This window comes from Protopterus annectens, chromosome 3.part0, assembly GCF_019279795.1.
Source record: "Protopterus annectens isolate FY-2018-M chromosome 3.part0, PAN1.0, whole genome shotgun sequence".
Classification (NCBI taxonomy): domain Eukaryota; kingdom Metazoa; phylum Chordata; order Ceratodontiformes; family Protopteridae; genus Protopterus; species Protopterus annectens.
The window spans coordinates 831,195,485-831,221,364 of NC_056731.1; the positions used below are offsets into that span (position 1 = coordinate 831,195,485).

Sequence of the window (25,880 nt, forward strand, 5' to 3'; positions counted from 1 at the left end):
TTGTTTACTGATATTTTACAATTTTGTCTTTCAGATTGTAAGACGTAATCAAAGCTGTATCTGTCTCCAGCTACATCCGGTCTGTTTGCTTCTACCTTTTTAGCTGCTGGTATGGGGTAACCCCATGTAATCATTACTTTGCCATTTTCAACTATCTTTTGCAGTTCATGTTTCCAGTGTCTCAGCTGCCCCTATGCTGTAATGTTTACAAAGTCTTCAGTGAAACAACCTTGTCACATTGCTATGTCTTTCAGTATAGAAACCTTCAGCCATTAGTATATGGCACCCTGCAACAGGATATGTAACTTTTCTAGTTCTGTACCCCAAAACCTACATTTACCTGTACTTCTTGCCTTTGTTATAGATTTTCTGAATCTAGTAAGTAATCCACTATCGTGGGCTGCTGCTATTAACCTTTCATCTCTTGGATTAAATTCACTCAGTCTAAACCTTTCACATTACAACTCTGGCTGTTCCAGCAGATCTCTATACTTCTTGCTATAATTATGATATTTTCATTTGTCCTTTCTTTTTTCTTGATCGCATTCTCTGTATTCTTTCTTTTGCTGTTTTGTACTTTGCTGCCATCTGACTTTTTAAATATGTTTGGTTGAATTTCCATGCCTGCTTTTTTTCCTAAAGGCTTCTGCCAACCTAAGCAAGGGCATCATCTTAGACTTATTTTGTACATTTTATAACTTCTAGTATATTTGGATCTGATGTCAATAAATATGCATGCAGTCCCATAATCACTGACCTATATGTACAGTCAATTTCAAGGAGGACCATGCCTCCTTCAGAATGAGGGATATACAATCTTGGCAAATCCTGGTTTCTGTATATCAATTGATGGGCACATAGCAATTATCTTGTTTTCCTGTCATGCTTATCCAACTATTTTTGTGGCCAGTCAACCACCCCAAAGCTACAAGTTAAAACATGAAGTGCGAGTTAAAACATGAAGTGCAAGTTAAAACATGAAGTGCAAGTTGATTTACAGCTTGAACTTTAAAATTAATATTGGAAACAGCCTTGACATCTAGGAATAGTCTTCTAAAATGTTTCTTAATGATCTTTGTTCTCATTATTTCATGTTGTATCATTGCCCCTTTGTCTATTTCAAGATATTTGTATATTCCTTGTTCCAAATCTTTTAAATCACATTCCTCCCCAAGTTATACATTTCTCAGGTCTTCAACATTCCTCTTTCAAATATTACTTTTGCACATTTGTTGAGACTAAAATGACATTCCTATATCACATGAAAAGGCTTTAAACAACTTGCAGTTGCTCTTTCAGGTGTTTATACAATGAACTATATAGTTTTAAGTCACCCACAAAAAGTACAGAAGACATCCTTTCACTTGATCTTGGAGTCTAACTGAATCCCTGACCTAGGCTGTTAACAGCTTAATGGATTAAGAGCAAGGCAGAAAAATAATTGCGACAAAATCACTCTGGAATATTCCACTCTGGGTTTTCACATCCTCAACATTGATTTGTCATTTTTGCGGTTCAATTGCAAAGTGTTTTGCTATTTCTTCATAGTAACTGTAATTAAAATTTACCAACATATGATCGATCCTGTACAAGGCATTCCATAACCCCACAGTACGGAATACTATCAAATACTTTTCTGTAATCTATCCATGCCATACTGAGATTCTGGACGGTTCTTTAACAGGTATCCATTATGGCTTTAACAAAAAAAAAATGATCCTTTGTTCCATATGAATCTCTTATTCCCCTTCTGTTCTATAGCCATGATTGAGTTCAATCTGCACCAATTCCCATAAATAGCCTGTATGTTGTTGGGAGATAAATGTGAACCTGCAGATCACAGTAAAAATTAAGAAACAGAATGGTTTTCCTTATTGTTAGCCAATTCAGTGTCTTTTCAGCGTGTACATACAGTTTTTACTCTAGGCTAAATTACAGTGCAAGGATGCAAATTCCTTTAACCAAAAGTTAAGTACAGCATCTGGACCCGACATTTTCCAGTTGGGAGCCTTTCTTTGCTTTAGCTCTAGCTCAGGAGGAGTTACTTCATTCCAATCTACATCTTCTATACAAGTCTCTTATTTGTGATTTTACTATTATCCACGCAAACTCCATATTGTGCTCAACTAGATCCTCACAGATATTTCTCTAGAATGCATTAATTTCCTCTTTTCTAGGTAGTATCTCAACTATTGCTGTTTTCTTTCCTACCTCCCTGTAAAATTTCTCTGGGTCATCCCTAACCTGCTTGCTTTGTATCTTTTCTTTATATTTCTCATTGCATCTCTCAAAAGTTTTGTGTTTTGACTCTTTCACTTTTCCAGTAATTTTTTAGATAGATTTTCTTTCATGTGTTCTTCCAATAATGGCACTTATTTTCTTAACTGTTGCACAAATGTTTCTAGTAGTGGCTTCCATGGTGGCAATCTATTTGCCCTTTATTTTCCTTTACTAATTTATGTTTTCTTGGTACTAGCTCGTTTGCTGTTAGTTTCACTGCACAATAATGTATCCTGTTAATTTCTATCATGTGGATCTCTCTCTATTGTTCCAATTACTTAATTAAATCTGGCTTAAGTTTTTAACAATCTGTGTCTTATTCACTTTTGGCAGCATCTGTCTCTCATATAAATTATATTTATCCATTTCCATTAAATCCAGCAGGTGGTCTTTTACATTTTTTTTCTTCCTGATTGAGAGTTTCATCTACAGTTTGAGTTTTCTGCTCTTTCTGCCTCTGCGTGGAAGTCTTTGAAATGACTGTGGCATTTTATTTTGTGAGGCATCTTTACTGCTTTCATCATTTAATTAAACTAATGAGTGATGTTCACTACTACTACTACAACACTCTACTTCCTCTGTCACTTCTTCAAGCTGTACCCGTTTTAATAAACCACCATTCTGACGTGACCTTTTCACTTGCGATTCCCATTCAAATCCTTCACTTCGGAACTGATCACTTCATTTTCAATTTCCTCCATTCTGCACCAAACTGCTTACTTGTCAGCACGTTAGTGTTCTGTGCTATTATTCTATTTTTTGTAACATCTATCATTGTCTGGGTGCCTTTGCCTACATGTACTTTCAAATATTTTTGACTTTGCTTTAAAATTATTATTTAACACTGGATTTTTTTTTCTGGATATAAATGGCACCATATTAGGTCTTGTGCCTTCTCAGATCCATTTCTCTCTCTCTAATGTTCTAAATACCTATGGATTTTGGTCTCTCTCTCTCAATACCTCATTTTCTGCTTCCTTTCCCAACTCATTCAATGTTTTCTTATCTGCATATTGTTTTGTTTTTATTCAGTCAGTTAATGACCTTAAAATGGCATCTGTAATGTTTGCCTTTTGGGGAACTCTGTGTTATCTGCATAATAGAAACAAAACAATTTTTCTTTTTGGTCCTCAAAGGTCCAGTTTCTCCATTTCCAGGCATCTTGTCCAGCTGTTGAATTTTGTAATTTTTTTGTGGAATTTTTTGTCGTCACAGTGGGGCCCTCTGTTGAATCAGGGCCTAACACAGTAGCAAGAGTTCTTCTATTCCTAGAGGATTTTACATCAGCCCCGGCCTTAGTGCCTTTGCCAGGACTGGGAACATTACCTGGGGTAACTGCACCCAGCTCATCCCCCCCCCATGATATATGAAAGTCTATATATCAGTTTTTGGTTGGATTTAGTTCAGAACAGGCCCACCACATGAAGGTACCCACCAAGGCTCAAGGATGACTTCATATAAAAAATGAATCTCTTTTTTCCTTTTACACTATTTCATCTCTCCATCCAGGCCCCATCTCTCCATCCAGGCTCACCAGTGTGACTCTCCTTCTGATGTCTCATGTGAATGCTCAAAGTCAAAGTAACACTAAGGGAAGACCTTCTTAGCCGCAATTTTTCTCCCCACTAATGTTACAAACTTATAGTTGGTATAAAATGTAACTCTATGTACCTTATAGTTTCACATCTTGCAAAAATGCTATACACATTCCTAAATGACTGAGAAGCAGCAAAGTATTTAACGACACTAAAGATACACAGTGCACAAGCAGTGTTGAAGATGGTACATTGTTAGATCATCAAAGAAACAAATTACAGCAATGGCTACTATGAACTGTGCCAGCCAATGAAAACCTCCTGCATCATTATTTGTACAAGTTAAACAACTTGTAAACCACGGACATGAATCTACAGCACCACCCACAGGAATCTACAGTTTTACTGCAACTTTTCATTCATGCATTTATTCTCAGACACTCGCCCCACTCAAGGCTGCAGGGGAGACAAAGCCTGCTGCAGCAGACAAAGCACAGAAGTTATCCAGAATGCAATGGTAGTAAGAAGGCACAAGCAAACACCAACCACTATGGGCAAGTTAAAGGACTGACAATTCACCAAATAGCATGTCTTGAGAAAATATGAGGAAACAAAAGTACTCTGGGATAAACCCACACAGATAGAAGAGGAATGTGCAAACTCTTCACAGAAGGCATTCTGGCTGTGAAACAGGAACTGTAAGGGAACAATGCTAACCACTGCACCGCCTGGATTTTTCAACAATACGAACACCATGACACAGAAATACACAACCTGGATGCTTCCTTTCCTTATGAAAAAGGTCTACTAAAAAAGAAGTTATGTACTCACCATAACGTTCCATGTTTGTAGTCCATCTCGTCCTTCATTCTTAACACTTGGGTTCGGAGCTGATCCTCGGCTCCGACTCATCAATTCGCTAGCTCAAAATCTTCTAGTTGGCTCGTGGCAAGGAGGTGTCCCATCATGCACCGCTGACATATCCCAGATCTTGTTTGCTGCTACTAGTAGAAAAACTATACCGGAAAGAACAAACCATGGAGAAAGGTCTCAAACGCAGAGAGAGTAACTGTTAATTCCCCCAGGTCCTCGAAGGAGGGGGCAGGAGGGTTGGATAGTAAGAATGAAGGACGAGATGGACTACCAACATGGAATGTTATGGTGAGTACATAACTTTTAGTTATGTACTCACCATAACTTCAGATGTTTGGGATCCATCTCGCCTACATTCTGTACTGATGGGTTCGGAGCCGATCCCTCGGCTCCAACTTGGCACGCTTATGCTATAGAGCGAGGCCTCTTATTGGCTGAGCTATCTTTATCCCAGGATGCACCACCACTAATCCCCCAGATCTTGTTTGTCCGCATACATGCACACATGCACAACTTGATTATATAACATTGTTAGATGTTTCAAGATGAAACAACAGGATTCGGACCTTCTGGTATCCTCTGATCTCCAAGGAAGGGGGAAGGAGGGTGGGTTATTAGGAATGTAGGCGAGATGGATCCCAAGCATCTGAAGTTATGGTGAGTACATAACTAAAAGATGTTATGTGATCCTATCTCGCCTACATTCTGTACTGATAGGACAGCGTCCCTAGCACCTAAATCCCGGGTGGCTCATTGGAAAACACTCCTGAGCACTGTGGAACCAAATGAAGCTCGTCCTCTAGATGCCACATCTAATTTGTAGTGGGAAATGAAGGTGTGCGGGGAAGACCATGTAGCCGCAGCACAAATGTCACTAATAGCAAGCTTAGAATGAAATGCTATCGAAGTAGCCATAGCCCTTGTAGAATGAGCCTTGACAGAGGTGGAAAGCTCTTTGTTAGAATAAAAATAAGCTTGAGAAATAAAGTCCCTGATCCATTTGGCAATAGTGACCTTTGTGACAGCTTTGCCCAATTTGTTATCTGCAAAGGATACAAACAACTGATCTGTTTTCCTTGTTTGTTTGGTCCTGTCTAGATAAAAACGTAACTGCCTGTGTACATCTAGTGTGTGGAATATAAACTCCGCCTTGTTAGAGTATTTTGGGAAAAAAACTGGAAGCTCTAACGATTGTTGTAAGCAGAAAGTAGAACAGACCTTAGGGACAAAGGAAGGATTTGGTCTGAGGGATACTCTGTCCTTGTGAAAAACCAAACAATCAAAACTAAAAAAAGCCGTAGAGTAGAATGCAATACTGATTCCCAGTTCAACACACGAAGGTGACACCATCCACGTACTTGAACGCTTTTATTAAACAAAGATCACATGCGTTTTCGTCCCTTACTTGTGAAAAACCAAGTACGGGGGTTTTACTGACAAAGCTTGAAGCTCTGAAACTCTTCTGGCAGAAGTAATTGCCACCAGAAAAGCTGTCTTCCAGGATAGAAACTTTAAATCACATGTAGCTGCCGGTTCAAAGGGAAAAGAGGTCAAGGCGCGTAACACTATATCAAGATCCCATGGAGGTGCAGGATGAGAAATCGGGGGTCTCAATAGAGCAGCACCTTTTAGGAAGGTCTTGCACAATCTGTTGCTCATTAAAGGTGGGTCTATGGATTCGTGAAAATTAGAAATTGCTGCCAATTGTACCTTGATGGTAGAAACTGAAGAGCCTTGATTAAAAAGAGAAGTCAGAAATTTTAGTACTTCTGCCACGGGAATAGAAATGGGGTCCAGGCTCCGGAGTTGAGCCCAAATAGCAAATCTTTTCCATTTGCTAGAATACAGTTTCTTTGTAGCAGACTTATGGGCCGAAGATAATATGCGTACAACATCTGAATCCAATGTATGACTCCTGACTATCGTCGGAAGAGGAGGAGCCAAGCCGTCAATTTTAAGGTGTGTAGGGACTGGTGGAATAGTCCTGACTGATGAACCAGTAGGTCTGGTATCTGATCCAGAAACCATGGACCTTGCAGGGCATGTTTCTGAAGATAGGGGAACCACACTTGACGGGGCCAGTAAAAAGCAATTAAGATCATTTTGCTCCCCAAGAGAGATGCCTTTTGAATCACTCTGGGAAGGAGAGGAACTGGAGGGAAGGCATAAAGCAAGCCGGTGGGCCAAGGATGGACTAATGCGTCCATGGGGCTCTCCCCCGGAGCCGGGGTTAGGGAGAAGAATTCTTCGCACTTCGCATTCAGAGGAGTCGCGAAGAGGTCGCAACACGGAACTCCCCATTCGCTGAAAATCTGACTTGCAACTGTCATATTCAAAGACCATTCGTGAGGAGAGAGGATGGTCCTGCTCAATCTGTCGGCTATCACATTGGACTTGCCCGGTATGTGAGTAGCCACTAGGAAGCGTTTGGTGGAGACTGCCCATTCCCAAACCCTCATGGCTTCTCTGCAAAGAGGATAGGATCTGGTCCCTCCCTGTTTGTTCAGGTACCAAACAACTGACATGTTGTCTGAGTGAACGGCAATCACGCCTTGAAGAAGATAATCGTGGAGGGCTTGAAGGGACAGAAGTACTGCCCTCATTTCCAAGATGTTGATATGAAGCAAATCCGGATGCCATTTGCCTTGGACTGAGCTGCCCAGGGAATGCCCCCCCCCACCCCGTCTGGGAGGCGTCCGTGGTCAAAGTGGCCACTGGAGGAGGTAGAACAAAGGGTCGTCCCTGATCCAAGTTGGAGGGCACTAGCCACCAGCGAAGGTCCCGTCTGCAAAATTCCGTGATCCATACAAGGTGGTTGAGGGGGAGTTCCTGAAAGGACCACTGAGCTGAGAGGAGCCACTGGAGAATCCTCATGTGCAACCTTGCCAAGGGGACTAGAAGAACCGTGGCGGACATGGATCCCAATAGCTGCAGGACCATTCTGGTTGAGGCTTTGGATCTTGGAAGTAAGGCTCGAACTTGGGCTTGTATGGTTTGTATTCTGTCTGTAGGTAGGTAGACCCACATTTGGTTTGAGTCTATCTATACCCCTATGAATCTTATTTGTTGAGATGGCAGCAACACAGACTTTGGCCAATTGAAGGTGATTCCAAGGGAATTGCCCAGTGATACGGTGGCTTGTAGGCTCCGCAGAAGTAGATGCTTGGAGGTGGCAGTTAGGAGCCAGTCGTCTAGATACGGAAACACCTGGAATCCTAGACTTCTCAGGTGAGCAGTCATGACTGCCAAACACTTGGTGAACACCCTGGGGGCTGTGGTGAGACCAAAGGGCAGCGCACGGAACTGAAAATGACTGCCTCCTAGGCTGAAGCGCAGATGTCTCCTGGACGCTTGATGTACCATGATATGCTAATAAGCGTCCTTGAGATCTATGGAGCACATCCAAACACCTTTCTCCAGCAATGGGAGAATGGTTTGTAGGGTGACCATTCGGAAATTGGACTTTCTGACTGCCGGTTTAGGATGCTGAGGTCCAAAATGGGCCTCAAGTCCCCGGTCTTTTTTGGCACCAAAAAGAATCTTGAGTAAGTCCCTAATCCGATCTGGTCTGCGGGGACCGGTTGGATGACTCCTTTTTGCAGCAGCTTTGAAACCTCTGAGGCTGCGGTATCCCGTTGACTGGGTGGCGGGTCCGGGATTTTTGGACTGGGGGGTGAGAGAATGGGATGGAGTAACCTCCGGCGATAATCCGAAGCACCCATCGGTCCTGAGTGATACCTTCCCAGGCCTTTAGGTGCTTGACGACCCCGACTGGCTCCGGAGCAGCACAGCCGGGCAATCCCTCAGGGACTATGAAAGGCTGAAGAGCCACGAAAGGACTCGCGGTCTCCAGTGTTGCGAGGGCCTCTGCCGCCTCTGGGACGGCGTCTTCCGGAAGAATTTCCCCCTTCTCTGCCTCTGGAAGGGGAGTCCTCCTGCTGAGATGGGTAAGGCTTCTGAGATCTACAGAACCACATTTTCCCTCCTCTTTTAGCCTTGGGATAAGGCCGAAAGGGAGTGGAAAATCGTGCCCCTACGGCAGTCAGACTCTTACCCTCCTGTTCACAGCGGGTTAGCGTGTCCTTTACCTTGGGTCCAAACAGGGAGGACCCATCAAAGGGGGCGTCGGCAAATGAAGACTTAAAGGCCTCCGCGAAGTGACACAGACGGAGCCAGGCTTGTCTCCTTAGAGCAATGCCTGTACCCGCCGCTCTGCTCGCCCCTTCGGCCGCATAAGAAATGAGCCTCATGGACGAGTTCGAAATGGACGACATTGTAGCCAGCTGAGAGCCAACCGTCTGGGCCAGCTCCTCAGGCAGGTTACCCAAGAGGGTATCGGATAGCTCCTTAATCAGATCCCTCTGAAACCTGGTGAAGTGCGTAAGGTAGTTCAAGGACCTCAGTGTAAAGGCCGCTTAACTAAGGGTGCGCTTTCCGTACCGATCCATGCTCCTAGACTCCTTATTAGGAGGATGGACGGACGTAGAAGCCTCTGCTACATCTTGCTGGGTAGCAGATGCCACCACCAAAGCATCTACAGCCACATCTTTAGTAAGGAACTCTCTATCAGGGGGCGCCGAGAGAAATTTGTTCGGACGAGTGGGCACCGGTTCCACAGAGTCTGGGTGTTCCCACCTTGACAGATCAAATCCAAGAGCTCGTCGAAGGGCGGAGACACCCAGGAGGCGGAGGGCTGAGCCCCTTAGGCCTTCAGGAACACCGACTCATCAGCAGAGGGAGGTTTGGACTGCCAGCCGCCTCGTTGTTTTAGGGCTTCCAGGATGTCTGCAAAGGAGAGATCATCCGAGGACGCCTTGGGGGACCCTTCTGCATCATCGAGATCAGTGTCGGATGTCAGAGACTCATCAGGGGAGTCAACGTGCTTCCTCTTGCACAATCTCTTCCTGGGAGGTTCTTCCGAAGAGGCTTCAGAAGGACCTCCAGGAGGGGGAGAAACCCCAGCGGGGGTAACCTGAGGCCCAGGGGCTCCGCTGTCTAAGGACAGGGGGACTGCCAACGACCCAGTCTCCAAATGTAGGGAAGGAGCTGGGGAAACCGTGGAGGTAGCCAAGGAAGATTTGGCTAAAGCACTCCTCATAGCCCTGAAAGCGGGACCACCAGAATCCTGGGAGGGTCCCACCTCCGTGGCCACAACAGTGGACGGTGCCGCCGACGCACCAAGAGGGAGACTTGGGACTGAAAGCATCAATCCCGAAGCCTCCCCCCCCCCAGGGCCGAAGGAAGAAGTCCGTGTACTGAACTCCGACTCAAGAGCCGGAGTTGGAGCAAGGGTCGGGCCCGACCCTAACACCTCCACAGGCTCCACCAGCACCGGCTCCAACGGTGCCGATGCTGTTGGAGGAGGAACCACAGTAGGGGAGTGGACCATCGGCTCCGAAGCCAAATGGGCTGGAGCCGAAACCAGCTTTTGGAACACCGGAGACTGGAAGAGTCGAAGGAGCACCCTGTCGATGTCCGAATCAGACATCTTGGATGATCTCGAGGATACCGATCGGGCCCGAACCGATTTCTCCATCGGCTCCGAAGGGCTCGGGGACCGGCTCCGAAAGGACTCAACAACTATCGGCTCCAAAGAAGGTTTCAAGGAAATTTCCCTCGGTGCCGATAAGGACTTCGGCTCCGAGGGGGAAGAGTCTGAGCCGATAACCCTTATCGGCTCCAATATCAGTGGAGCCGATGAGGGTGACCCGCCTCTCAATGCCCCAGACCTCGGCTCTGAAACCAGAGGGGTCGAGGCTGGAGGCATCGAGGCAGACCGTTCCGACCTCGGCTCTGAAGTCCGTGGAGCCGATGGAGAAGTCTGCTTAGTTTTTTTAGCGGTCGGTTCCGACTGACTGGTCGGAGCAGACGCTTTCTTCTTTTTAGAAGGAGACGGAGAGGAAGATAAAGCCTCCTCGAAGGAAGGCTTGATTAATCCTTTGAGGATTAATTTGTTTTTCCTCTCCTGGAGGACTCTAGAAGAGAACGCGTGGCACACGCTACACGACTCTTGTAGGTGTTTAGCACCTAAGCAATAGACGCACGAGGAGTGGTAGTCCGTTATGGACATTTTAAAACCACACCTCGTGCATTTCTTAAACCGGGAGGGTTTGTATTCTTTCGACATAACCAAGCCAAAACACAGTTGTCTACAACTAGAAGAAGGATATGACACAAGAAAAAAATATCCCTACTTTAGTGTAAAAAAAATTTAAACTAAATTTTTTGAGAAAGACAAACTTTCCACAAAAGAAAGAGAGAGATAGAGAGGGTCAAGACCCTCTAACTTAAACGGGTACTTGACCCACACACAACAACTAAGGTAGTAGAAACCACAGGGGAAGGCCCCTCTAACTTAAACGGGAACCTTCCCGGACAGGAAAAAACACGAAATCCTCAACCAAAACTATCAAAACACACTCGTATACAAAGAATAGCCGTTAAAACAGCTTTTGGATTTAAATCGAGCAAATTTCTGACAGGAAAAAGCCTAAATAAATAGTACTTAGCCCAGCCAAGTTGAGACCACGTCTAAGCTCTGTAAGCGGCAAACGAGATCTGGGGGATTAGTGGTGGTGCATCCTGGGATAAAGATAGCTCAGCCAATAAGAGGCCTCGCTCTATAGCATAAGCGTGCCGAGTCGGAGCCGAGGGATCGGCTCCGAGCCCATCAGTACAGAATGCAGACGAGATAGGATCACATAACATCTTAGTTTATGTTTTGTAGTCCTATCTTGCCTTCATTTTTACACCTGGGACAGCGTTCCTAGCATCTTTATCTTGGGTGGCTCACGGGAAAATACTTCTGAGTACTGTGGAACCTAAGGAAGATCTGTTCCTGGAAGTCAAGTCCAATTTGTAATGAGTTATGAATGTATGAGTGGTAGGCCATGTCGCTGCTGCACAAATGTTATCCATTGGAATTTTGGCTCGGAAGGCCACTGATGTAGAAACAGATCTGGTAGAGTGGGCTTTCACCTTAAAAGGGAGATCTTTGCCACTGGATGTATAAATGAATGAAATGCAGCTTGAAATCCAATGTGATAAAGTAGGTTTTGAGACTGGTAAACCCTTTCTTGGATCTGAAAAGGAAATAAACAATTGATCTGACCTTCTGAAACTCTTGGTTCTATGGAGATAGAATCATAGCGGTCTAGGAACGTCAAGCTGGTGAAATTTGTATTCTGCCTTACCAGAAAAATTTGGGAAGACGACAGGTAGTTCAATGGATTGATTAATATTAGCCTGTGAAGGGACCTTAGGAACAAATGAGGGGTTGGTCCGTAGGGAAACCCTCTCTCTGTGGAATACCAAATAAGGCGGCCTAATAGAGAGGGCATGAAGTTCTGAGACCCTCCTTGCAGATGTGATGGCCACTAGAAATATGGTTTTCCATGAAAGGAATTTAAGATTGCACATTGCTGACGGTTCAAAAGGAGGAGAAGTAAGTTTATGAAGGACAAAATTCAAATGCCAGGGTGCCACAGGGTCCATGACGGGGGGGGGGGGGGTCTTAATAATGTAGCACCTTTAAGGAAGGCTCTTGCACAATCTATGCGCCATAAGGTTAGGTTCATTAGCCACATAGAAGGTAGAAATAGCTGCCAGTTGAACTTTAACAGTGGCAGCGGCTGACCCTTGATGAACCAGTGTAAGAAACTCCAAAATCGCAAAGATGGGGGCTGTATAAGGATTGAGATTTTTATCACGAGCCCAAAAGGAAAACCTTTTCCACTTACTGGCATAAATCTTTCTAGTTGAAGGTTTGTGAGAAGATGTCAGGATATGTATAACATTAGGAGAAAAGTCGTGAAGCCTGACTAGGGATGGAAATGGAGCAGCCATGCGGTCAAGTTGAGGCTGTGGAGAGAGGGATGGAACACCCCTGACATATGCGTCAGTAAATCTGGCACTGGGTCCAGAATCCAAGGTTCGTCTATTAGTTGAGGCCTGAGGAAGGGGAACAAATCTGACGAGGCCAGTAAAGAGCAATGAGGATAATCCTGCTTCTCAAGGATTTTGCCTTCTGAATGACCGTCGATATCAGAAAAAAGGGTGGAAAGGAGTCCCGAGGGCCAGTAGTAAACTAGTGCGTCTTTGGGTGTCTCCCCCTACAGAGGGATCAGGGTGAAGTAGCTTGCTGCATTTGGCATTCAGAGGGGTGGCGAAGAGATCACAGCAAGGCTGACCCCATCTGCAAAAAATCTGTTCCACAATGTGTGGATTCAGAGACCACTCGTGAGGAATGAGAATCGCCCTGCTGAGCCTGTTGGCTATCACATTGGTTTTCCCCGGAATATGAGTTGCGACCAGAAAGCGTTGGTAAGACACTGCCCACTCCCAAACTCGGATGGCCTCTCTGCATAGGGTGTAAGATTTGGTCCCTCCTTGTTTATGTACCATACCACTGACATATTGTCCAAGTGAATCGCAAACATCCCTAGAGGGAGAAAGCTGTGAAGTGCCTGCAATGCCAGAAGCACTGCTCTCATCTCCACTACACTGATATGCAAATGAGCCTTGTGTTCTTGCCACGTGCCTTGGACTGTTCTCCCTAGATAATGCCCCCCCATCCTATCTGGGAGGGGTCCATTGTCATGGTGATGACTGGGGGAGACGAAACAAAAGGTCTGCCTGTAGTCAGATGGCTGGACTGGGTCCGCAAGCGAAGATCCTGTTTGCATAATTCTGTTATCAGGATGGGGTGAGAAAGAGGTAGTTGCTGCTGAGACCACTGGGCGAAAAGTAACCACTGCAGAACTCTCATGTGCAGCCTGGCTAATGGGACTAATGTTACCGTGGAGGCCATTGTACCTAGCAATTTGAGTACAGTCTTCACTTTTGCATTTTGCTGTGGAAGTAGACACCAAATTTGTTGCCTGAGATTCTGGGCTCTCTCTATGGGGTGGTAAGCCCTCATTGTGACTGTTTATTTCTGTGCCATTGAAATTCACATGCTGAGAGGACGACAATGCAGATTTTTGTCAGTTTATTGTAATTCCTAGTTGCAAGGAAGTCATAATGGTGGCATCCCTGGCTTGTAATAGTAGATGCCTGGTGGTGGCAGTCAGGAGCCAGTCGTCCAGGTACGGAAACACTTGGAATCCAAGACGTCTCAAGTGAGCTGTTACTACTGCCATGCATTTGGTGAACACCCTGGGGGCTGTGGTAAGACCAAAGGGCAGACAGCGAAATTGGTAATGACTGGCCCCCAGCCGGAAGCGTAAATGACTCCTTGATGCTCTGTCCACTTTGATGTGGTAGTACGCATCCTGGAGATCTATGGAGCACATCCAAACATCTTTCCCTAACAGCGGGAGCATCGGCTGTAACGTGACCATTCGGAACTTGGACTTCTTTACTTATCTGTTCAACCTGCTGAGATCCAAGATGGGTCATGTCCCCTGTTCGTTTGAGTACCAAAATGAATCTTGAGTAAGTCCTTAATCCTACTTGGTCTGCGGGGATGGGTTGGATGACTCTCTTTTTGAGCAACTTTTGGATTTCTAAAGTTGCTAAATCCCTGTGATTGGGTGGAACATCTGGGATTCTTCTGGTCTGTGGAGGTGGGAAAGAGAAGGGAATAATAATATCCTCTGGTAACTATCCTTTGTACCCACTTGTCTTCTGTGATGTTGCGCCAGGCTTCTGGGTACAGAGATACACGGCCCCTGACTGGCTCCAGAGATGCACAGTCAGGCCTCCTTTCAGGAGCACAGGTAGGGACGACCACGAAAAAAATCACGGTCCCCCTGATTCTGCAAGCCTCCCCTGCCTCTAGGGCGACGTCTACCGTTATTTACTCCTCCTCTGCCTCTGGAGAAGTAATCACCCTGTGCGTCCTGGAAAAACCTCTGCGATTTTTTAAACTACATCTTTCCACCCGTCTGCCCTTTGGGATAGGGTGTAGAAGGAACGGAAAAATGGACTCCCATGGCATACAGGGTGTTTCCTTCTTGTTCACACCTGGTGTGACCTTTACCTTAGGTCCAAACAACTAGGATTCGTCAAAGGGGGCATTGGTAAAGGTAGACTTGAAGGCCTCCGCAAAATTACACAAGCGCATCCAGGAGTGCCTTCTAAGAGAAACTCCTGAACCCGCTACATAAGAAATCAGCCTCTTGGAGGAGTTAATAGAATTTAAGGTAGACATCTGTGCGTTAAAGCTCATCAGATACCACTTCAGATACGTTATCTTGGAGAGCATCTCCTAGCTCTTTCAGATCTCTCTGGAGCCTAGTGAAATGAGAAAGGTAGTTCAGCGATCTGAGTGTAAAAGCCACTATAGAAAAGACACGCTTCCCGTACCTGTCCATTGTTCGAGAATCCTTGTTCGGTGGATGGACGGTGGAGGAAGTCTCAGCTAGTTCCTTTTTGGTGGCTGCTGCCACCACCATGGCATTTACTGGCATGCCCTTGGTGAGAAATTCTTTATCCTGAGGTGCTGATAGACATTTATTGGGTCTTCTAGGAACTGGTTCCACAGTATCAGGAGATTCCCACACTTTTCGACTCACTAGATCCAAAAGTTCGTTGAAAGGTGGGGATACCAAAGAGGTGGAAGGTTGAGACCCGAAAGCCTTCAGGTACACTGACTCAACAGAAAGGGAGTTGGAGGGCCAGCCGCCTCTGTTTCAGGATCTCAGGAATATCTGCAAAGGAGATATCAGAAGATTGGGGGACCCTTCTGACTCCTCGAGGTCAGTGTCCGATGTAATGGACTCATTGGGGAGTGAACATGCTTCCTCTTACAAGTTTTCTTCCAAGGGGGCTCCTCAGAAGGACATTCTGGGGAGGTCTCAGAAGACTGGGGACCACTCCTGGAGGGTTCCTGAGGCTGCGAGTCTCCGCTGTGTTGGATGAGAGAAGGTGCTGAGATGGAGGTCGGTGCTTTAGGGGGAAGAGTGCAGGTGCCCCTAGTTGGAATTGAAGACATGGACATAACACTCATCAGCTCGAATGCCAACCCCCTCAGCTCCGAGGACACCCCTTGCTCCGAAGGAGCAGAGGCAATCCTTGGTACCGGGGAGATAGGCTCAGACAGATGTGGGGTCTGAGCTCACCCAAGCCGAAGCACCGAGAGGTAATCTCGGAACCGAAGTTTGGGTCCAAGCGTCCTACTCGGGCCCAACCAGAGATCTTAGGACCCTAGACCCCATGGAAAGTACCAAAGGTGTTGGAGCAGATATCTGAACAGAGAGACCCACAGATGAAGTTAGAACCGACCTTTCCACAGCAAGCAGCACTGACATCTCTGGCTCCAAAGCACCGGTGTGGCTCGGAGGAACGGTGATAGGGTGGACGGGCTCAGTAGGCTCCGGAGCCAACTGGGACAGAGCCTAAAGTAAATTGCATCACTCTCTCAACATCCTCATCAGAAAGGTTCCTAGAGGACCTGGAGGATAACGTGGGGGACCTAGACCACTGAAAAATTGGTGAGCTGAGTGTCTGAGAAACCGGACGAAGTTCTGCAGACTGGCTCCGAGACAGATTCAGATTCAGTTATCAGCTCCATAGCTTTTGGAACCAAAACGGATTGCTCCACATTAATAATCTCTGTCGGCACCAAAATCAATGGAGCCAAAGAGGAAGTGGTTGATTTGGATATTTTCTCTGGCGGTTCTGAACACACCGAATGAGTAGGAGACCGCCTTTTTGTAGGTTTAGCTTTGACTTTTCTAGAGGAGGGTGACTTGGAACTAGAGGTGAAAGAAGAAGCCAATTGTTCCTCAAAGAAATGCTTTAGGAAACCTTTGAGGATAAGTTTGTTCTTTCTCTCTTGAAGGACTCGAGGACTAAAAGCATGGCAAAAGGAGCAAGATTCTTGAAGGTGAAAAGCACCTAAGCAATATACACAAATAGTATGCCCGTCTGGTCAGGGACATTTTTTGAGCGCATTTGGAACATTTGTGGTCTTTCAATTCCTTAGACATATCTACCACCAATTACAGATATTAACACACACAAGGAATAAGTGAAAACACTGACTAGCGCTAAAACAAAAACAGGAACCAACTCTAATTTAAATGGTTAGCCCTGAAGGAAAAAGGACTAGGTCCTCTTAACTTAAACAGGCCAAGCCCTTGGTGAAAGGATAGCTTTAGAAGAGAAGGAAACAATTAGGCAAAAGCCCAAATAGCAAAGACCAACAGCGAGTGCAGGGATACAACAAACAGGCCTGCGGAAGAACGGCCAAGAAAAAAACAGCAGAAACACAGCAAACAATGCTACATAAGGTCTAGAAACAGATATTAGAACTAGTAACAAATACTAATACAGCTTAATAAATTTTTAAACATTATAAAGTAGAATAATAAGAAAAAAATTCCACTTGGCCACGGCAAAGAAGCACTTCTGAACTCGAGCGGCAAACGAGATCTGGGATATGTCAGCGGTGCATGATGGGATACCTCCTTGCCACGAGCCAACTAGAAGACTTTGGGCTAGCGAATTGCTGAGTCGGAGCCCAGGATCGGCTCCGAACCCAAGTGCAAGAATGAAGGCGAGATAGGACTACAGAACATTCACTCTTACCTGAGATTAAAGCTCTTGGATCCAAGCGATTCAATCCTCGGTACACCAGTATGGTCAAAGTATATATTGCAGACCTGAACACCAGAATATACTGCAGTTTTTTTGTGCATGCACGTGTGGTTTTATATTTTTTCTGTTTCGAATTTATAAAACTTGAGTATAAGTACTATATTCTACAACTGCTCTTGCCAGATTGATCATGGTACTTCCCCAGCCATATATGCATCCTCCTAAAATCAAATGCTGTGAAAAAATTAAGAGTAAATGCCAAGTACAAAAGTCAAATAAAAAGCAGCACTTACATCTGGAGTCAAACAATTGTTGTCTGATGACTTTGTAGAAAGCAATATGTGTGTGTACCCATCTTGTTTTTTTACAACAATGTCCCTATACCGATAAGCACTCTCTGTCTGTCTCACACTGAAGCGCAGTCTTTTATCAAACGGCTGGTCTCTCCTTTCGTCAAATTTCCTTTTATTTGCTGTGACATTCGTTACAGCTGTCTGAATGTTTGTTGGTCCATTTGCTGTTAATGTTTCCATGAATGTTAACGTACCTATATCAGTTTTAAAAAAGACACCCATTACATTTTTTGGAGAAGTAAATTTCCACTTACTTACAACTCAAGGGCAAGAGAAAGACTCTCAAAACTGCTCCCAAAGAACAGTCTACTTTAGAAGAACAAACTTACAAAAATATCAAGGCTTTCAGCATATATAGCACGAAATCAACACTCCTTTGAGAATGAAACAGCACAGTGCACAGAAATGGTCAATTTTTTTAATCACCTTCTTCAATGTAGCCAATATGCCTGCAAATCCAAGACAGTACAGATGTGTAAGGTGCTCGCAGTATAAAACCAGAAGCTATGTACTCTGCTACAATGGTGGACTGTTATCAACCTTTGCCCATGTGTTTTGACTGTTGGGAAGAGAAACACAGGTCTGATCTGGCAACTCTATTCCTCTTCCAAGCTCTCAAATCTCAAGCTCCTCCCTCACTCTCGCAATGCACTTGTCCCAAGCCCTACCTCAGATACAATTTACTACTACCCTGGAAGAAGAAAGGATAGTTAAGGAATACTAGTTTCAAGACAGGCCTAGGTCGGTCTAGTTATGATTACTGAATTTGGAAGGGGAAAGGAGGGCAGGTTGTCAGAGCGGATGGGCCAGGGAAGAGAAGGATCCAGCATTACAGTAAATACATACTTTCTGTATTCCATGTCATCCCATCCATCTGCTTCAATTGCTGAGTACAGAATGAAAAGCTATTTTCTTGGGTGGATGCCATTGAGAAGAGAAGCTCCAAAGGAAGATCAATATCGAGATCTAATGTTGAACTTGTAAAGTGTATTCACTGCAGATAGAGTTGTTGCCACACAAATGTTACCTACTGAATAATTTTAGGTGATGGCAGTAGATGCTACCGTCAACTTGCTTGTGTGAGCTTTGGGCTTTATTAGTTATACATTCTGAGATATCTTGAGCCCTAGTCAAGAGGTTGCAAAGGAAATAAACCGCTGTAAATCTCTTGACAGATTTTGTATGGTACAGATAGAATTTTAATTACTTACGAAATATTCAAGGTATGAAGACGGAATTCACATCTGTTACAGTAGTTTGAAAGGAAGACTGAAAGAAGAATAGTTCTGGCTAAGTAAGGCTGGACATTGAAGCAACCCTGGGATGAAAGATGGGTTGGTTTTTGGTAAAACCCCATCTTTGTGGAATATTAAATAAGCAGGTACAGAAGATGGTGCTTATAAACTGGAAGTTCTTGCTGAGGTGACTGCAATAAGTAAGGTCTTCCAAAAGAGGATTTTTAATTCACTGGAGGATGCTGGTTCAAAGGGTGCATGAATTAAAGTTTGACAAAAAGCCGAGTTCCCACAGATGCACTGGATCTTTGGTAAGAGACATAAGAAGGTGGAATCCTTTAGGAAACCTTTGTACAAGTTTTGCAATGCATGGGAAAATGGAAATCTTGTATGAAAGTTGGACATGTCAGCCAATTTGTCCTTAATTGCAGAGCAGCTCCAACCAACATCAAACATGTAGTAAAATAATTGAAAGAAGGAGGGGAACAGGGGCAGAGAAAGGGTTCATTTAGTCAATGGTTAGAAGCTCAAATGGAAAAACATTACATACAACATCAAGTGGAAGATTCATTCTGAGAAGCCAGAATAATCCAGACTACTCTTTTGGAAAGGGCAAGATCTGAAGCCATTACTAGACTTGGAGAAACCAGTGGTCAGTTTGAGGAAGTGACTGTCCAAGTGAGACTCAGTGGATTGATAAGAAAGCTCTAGCTGCAAATTCAGAGGTCATGGCTGTTTCTTGAGGTGAGGCCACAGCAAACAGAAAATATCTACTTCACCATAAGTATAGATGCAAGTCTCTTAATTGTTGAAATGACGTTTGGGAATTCCTGTCATGGAAGTCCTTAGCCAGCCTGAGTACCAGAGACTATATCCATTCCCCCAGGCCCAGCAGTCCCCCTCTCCAAACAATGTCAAGACATCTTAGGATAGAGAGTCATTGGCCACTACAATTAACGCATGTCTTTCTTGCCCCAGAGAGAGCCCCCACACTCCCTGCCCCTGGCCAGCGAGCAAACCTGCTTAAGATCTTCCCCAGAAAGGATGCCAACAGGACTGGAGATTTGCTAGCAAAGGACGAGAGAAAGGACCCAAGGTTGAAGTGGAGAGGGGGGCATGTGACACCCACCACAACCCAGGGAGAACAGAGGAAAACAGTTACTGCAACAGTGAGGGCACTAACATCTAAATCTACTTAAGTTTATACACAACTGTGCTATGTTCATTGTGCTTCACTGTTTTGGTCACCTTTGAGAAGACTGCCAGAACTGCAAGGACAGGCTGTGTGGACATACGGGCTAAGGAGGGAATAGGAGAGATGGACTTTCTGGAAGAGAATAGGGGCCAGGGTTGGAAGGGGATCACAAGGTCTCTTGAACAGTCATTCAGACTCATTGGACTGCCCTTGGTTTTGGGTGGTTTGAGACTTTTTTGGAACCCCCTTGCCACTTCTTAAAACTCTGTTTACCTGAATTCTGCTGATACTGTTTATTCTGCCTTTTGCCAGAATTGGCTGAGGTGACAGAACTTCCCTTGGAAAATTTGGAAAAGGGGGACTGAAAAATCTTGAGATTTTCTGGATCAGTTTGCCCCCTTTACCACACTTTGATCACTCCAGCAGGGGAGTGGGCAAACTATCTCTATGGCAGAATTTAAAATCTCTCTTAATTATCAAGGAGGTTCTGAGAATACAGTCAAGCACACCTCCTTAAAACAGTGCCCATGGCCATAGCCTGGAAGAAGTATCAACTAAATCATACACAAAGTGCAGATAATGAGTAATGACCTGTACAGTAGAAGAAACTAAATTAATTTTCTCACTGCTGTAGTAGACTCGACTATAGAGGAGGAAGGATGACGGTCCAGTAGCCCCTGCAGAATGGTCCTAGCAAATTCCTGTCATACACCTGGAGAAGGAATCCAGTTTGCGTAGCTTTGTATTGGTAAGCAGAGGACCAAGCTGTCACTTCTAAAGTACTTCCAGAAGACAACCCTTTCCAAAATACAACAGACAAAGCAAGAGTTCCTAAAAGTTTTAGCTTTGTCAAGACAACAGCAGAGCTGTCGGTGGACATCCAAATTATAGAGGATCCTTTCTCCCTCATTTTTACATTCTCTGAAGAAGACAGAGAGATGGATAGCTTGGGTCAAAGTAAACTACCACTCCAGGCATAATGAAGGATTAATTCCTAAGGAAACACTAGTGTTTGTGGAAAATGAAATAAGGTTGACTAGGCATAAGAGCTTAAACTCCAATACTCTTCTGGCAGAAGTCAGAGCAAACATAACTGTTTTCCATGTTAATAACTTCAAATCAGCCTGATGAGTTGGTTCAATGTAGGAAGCATGTTTTTTCCAAGACAAAGTTAAGATCCCAAGGAGGAGGCACCTGTTTTCTATGAGGTGTGGTATATAACAAACCTGTCAAAAACATTTTCACATAGAAATGCAGTTAAACAGGGATCCGTGTGCTGTTAAAGCTCAGCACTTAACAGGTAGACATGATGAAATGGCTAAAGTGTACCTTGATGGAGGAGTAAAAAAAGGCCAGAAGGTAACTCCTGAATACTGTAGAACAAAAGAAACACTAGCCTTAAAAGGGTCCTGGTTCTTATCTTGGCACCAACAAGAAAATGTGTTCCAATATATGTCTTCCTAGTAGTAGGTTTTCTTGTCACCTTTAATACCTTCTGAATGTTCTGAAAAAATAGAGATGGATACCATCATCCAGACAGTTATTTACAGGTGTCTGAAGTTGGGATGTATCAAAACACCCTGCTTTGCATGAGTAGGTCCAGTCTGTGAGGATGCTTGTGGTAATCACTCTTGGTTATTTCCAAAATAAGGGAGAGCCACTACTGCCTGGGCCAGAAGGAAGTCAATTCAATGATCTTTGGAGAGTCCTTCAAAATCTTCAGAATGACCAAGGATATTAGAGTAAAAAGTGGAAAAGCATACAGGAACATTGACATCCAAGTAAAATAAAAAGCATTAATTGTCCAAGCCTTCTTACATTGAATTCTGAAGCAGAAAGTTGTCAACTAATTGTTGTGGACGGAGGCAAAAAGATCTATCAGAGGTCTTCCCCACTGCTGGTTCAAATCCTGGAAGACCCCTTGATTCAGTTTTCATTTCTAAGAGTCTGTCCTAGAGCTGCTCAGTTTGTCTGCCACACACTTTGCACTGATGGGATGCAAGATGCCTGTAGACTCAGACTGTTCTGTAAAGCTATATCCCAGGCTACCATGGCCAGTCTGTACAGAAGGAAGATCTGCCCCTTCTCCCTTTTGCTTATGACCCACATTTACTGTGCTGTCTTCTATAATCACAGGTACTGGTCTTAGAGACCGGAGAGGATTGAGTTGAGAGCATTTATGACTGCCAGAATCTCTTGTGTGCTTATGTTTTGCTTGGTCTTTTTTGTTGCAAAGATCCTGCACTTTTATCTCCATAGACACTGCTCTTAAGCAAAGTCTAAGGTGTCTGTTGATGCAGAAAAGCTGGAAGGGAAAAATGGGAGACTTGGATTTAGCTAAAACTGGTCTCCCCACCAAAGAAGTTCCCTTCTAACAAACCTCAAACAGGAATTTGCAATGTCGGGGGTGCTGATGCTGAGATCATACTGATTTTAGTTACCACTGATTTTTTTTATGTGAAGTCTTTCTAGAGGAAACAGGAGGATCACTGATGACACATGAGTCTTAGTATCCTGAGAAGTTCCACTGATGAGACTTTTGTATGATGGTCATTCAGACTTGCTCGACTGACCTTTGTTCTGGGGAGCTCCTGCTTTCTTATTGAAGACTCCCAGTCATTGCTTTTTAAAAGTGCGCTTACTAGCAGCTTTCTGTAAACTGTCTCTTTTTAAAGAAAATTTGCACAGGTAGCATTAAAACCCTTGACCAATCTGAAGGAAAGAAGGCTGGAAAAAAATCCGTTAACCTCCCTGGGTCACTTTCTCTTTCTCATCACACTTTTTAAGGACCACTGTAGCAGATGGTCCAAACACTGTCTGGGAGAATTCAAAATTTCAACTGCAGCATTTTCATGAAGATTTTGAGTATGTAAACAAGAAAACTTCTTCATAGTATTTCCAGTAGCAGCAGCCATAAAAGAAGCATCAGCTGAATCATAAGCAAATTTCAAAGTGTGTGCAGTCACTTGAGATGCAGAAGCATACCATCTCACATAGATAATTTTCCTCAGGTAAGTGGAAAATGTCAATGTTCTTCACATTCTCAAAGAAGGGAAGCCTAAATATATTTTTAGCAACTGAGAATTCAAAAATAAATGTTGTGTAAGAATATATTTCCACCAAAACTTTCAAAGGCTTTCCCATCATTTTCAGAGGTGGATGAATTGACATTAACCAGATATTTAGCAATAACTAGGTTTACCAGAAAAATCACTGCTGTATCTGATCGGGGGTTAGAAAATAAAAAAAAACTTATAAGACACAGGAATTTTATGTATACAGTTTTCTTAAGGGCAGCTGACAAGTTTTCAGGAAGGTCAGAGGCTGTAATAGAATACATCCCTGAAAACTGGAAGGAGGAAGTTAGGTTCAACAAATTCCAGTTATAATAAATCATAATTATTTGAAGACAATAAGTTCCCAATTTAAAAATACAAATGTTCTGGATATGGTTACAGAAAGAGAATCCTTTCCAAGGTCTTATCAAAAGAGACTCTCCACAGAATCACATACCTGAGGCCTTTCCAAGGTCTTATCAAAAGAGACTCTCCACAGAATCACACACCTGAGGAGAGAAAACAAGTCTTCCCCCTCATAACTTTCCAGTTCAGTGTTCTGAATGCCCTCAGACATTTTCACGACAGTGAAAATGTCCTTTCTCTCAAAAGAATCAAGACAAGTGTAGGGGTCAAGAACCTAAACTAAACTCTGAGCCACGCCCAATAAATCACTCCTGCTCAAAGTGAGAGAGACAGGGGAAGACTTGTCTCTCACAATTTGCTTCTTTTTGACAGGAAAGCAGCACACCTACTTTTGACAAAATCTTCATAGGTATAGGCATCCCCATTTAGCCAGGCAAAGCGGTATTCCCTGCTCCTTCTTCCAGGACCTAGAGTGGTTCCCCTTGCACACCAATAGCCCTCCAACAACACAGGATGCATTTAACCCCCAAGTCCATGGTGGCTGTAAGAACTACACCAGAATTCACCAATGAAAGCACAACTGGTATGAGGATTCAGAAATGGCAATGGAAATTCCACCCATCTGTGGCTGAGGCTATTTGAGAAGCCTGCTGAAGTGGGAAAGGCTGCTTAGTAGTCTCTTTTTATGGCTGGAAGAACAGTGAACCAATAACTGGAAAGATGTTCCATGGAGAAGCTAAAAAGATGCCAAGTCTGGGGAAGTCTGGTAGCAGCAGGCAGTCGTACAGGCAACCAAGTTGTCTACCAAAAATATAGTAAAAATCTCTTTATTTACCCCAGTCCCAAAAGTAATTAAAACAACTTTTATACAGGAAATCAAAAGTTAAGTTTCAACATTTTTCCTCAAAAGTAACATTCCTGTTAAAAATTACTAAAAACATGTCAGTCTACAAAAATACTTTTCCTGCCACAAAATTTATACTTTTGCAAGTTCACTTTCTGTCATAAAATTAAAATGTGGCAGTTTTTTCCACCTGAAGGGAACTTATCTGCTCAGCAGTAAAGTGACAGCTGACTATCGAGCCTTTAAAGCCAAGAAGAGAAGTGCTCTTCGGCTGCAGGAAAGCAATGAAGGACTTGAACTGGTTTATGGCTTGAGTGTGTGGAAGGTGACATTAACCTCTAGAAGCTGGATGGCCATTGTATCCTTAGCAGGATATAATCCATATAGTTAAAATTACTGCAGCAGTGATCAAATGATGAACGTCTGGTGCTGTCATGGCCAGAGAGGTGTTTTTCAATATTACCATCAGCCAGTCCTCCCTGATTTTTTGGTATTCTAGGGATAACAGGCAAGAGTAGAAAGGTACATAAAAACAGACCTTACCAAAGAAGTCATCTGCTCTCCAGGCCTTTTGAGTTGAGTCCCTTGAACAAAATTTGCTGATCTCTCTGTTCTCTTGAGGCAAACAGGTCTATTTCTGGCATTCCTTCACTTGTCTGTCTTAGAAATATTGATCTGTTTAGTATCCATTTGTGTGGATACATCACTGACTCACTAAATTGTTTTGTATTCCTACTAAAATTCAGCAAGAGGGTATTATAGTCCCATATGACAAATTACTGTGCTGTTGTCTTTACACATGGGCTGGTGTCCAAATTTGTTTGAATACTATGAGGTCTCTGAACACCCATCATCTCTTTCAGGTTAGTAAGTCTTCTTTAGAGTAGGCTATCCCATTCTGCCTTGCACTCCCATTTCTCCTGAGTGGGAATCCCTTGCAAGGTCTGAGAAGTCCACGGTTAACACTTGCTGTCCAGTTTGAGTAGTGAAAAGTCATTTTGGGTTTAGGTTGCTGCCTTTTTATCCACCACAGGAACTCCTTCACACAGGGGAGCAGAGTTATTCTGAAATGCAACAGGTGTTGGTGCTGGCACTATAATTTTTTTTTTAATATAAGCTTGGACAAGGGTATCAGGATGCGAAAAGCTATAAACCACAAAGACCCAAGTAATTCTCTAGCAGTAGTCAATTCCTGATGTATCATTCCTTGAAAGAACCAGGTGAAAAAGGTAATCTTGCTCTAAGGCAGGAAGGCTTACTGAAGTCGACAGTTCAACACTGCCCCTAACAGGGTTATTCAGGGAGAAGGAAGAAAAGAAGGTTTTTTTTTTCAGATTTGACTGAAAATCCCAATTTGGTTAGGCAGTGCATAGTCAACTGTAAAAAGCTTCTCTTGTACAGTGTTTGCTTGACTGACACAGTCATCCAGATAAGGGTAAAGGTGGATGCTCTTTATCCAGCAGAAGGCAATTACTGGAGCCAGAAATTTGGTGAAGGTACAGAATCAACAGTGAACACCCTCTGCCCTGAAGTGAAGATATTTTCTCTGCATCTTCTCAGTGGGGATACAGAGGTAGGAAATCTTTCAGGTCCCAAATGA

The 25,880-nt window shown here is 43.9% G+C and overlaps 1 protein-coding gene across 1 annotated transcript in view; it reads right to left on the minus strand.

The window, feature by feature from the left end:
• Positions 1-25,880, minus strand: part of CDYL (chromodomain Y like) — a 758,082-nt gene that overhangs the window by 506,404 nt on the left and 225,798 nt on the right. Inside the window, exon 3 of the mRNA XM_044065168.1 lies at positions 17,525-17,778. Coding sequence (XP_043921103.1) covers positions 17,525-17,778 — 254 coding nt within the window. The remainder of the gene's footprint in view (positions 1-17,524; positions 17,779-25,880) is intronic.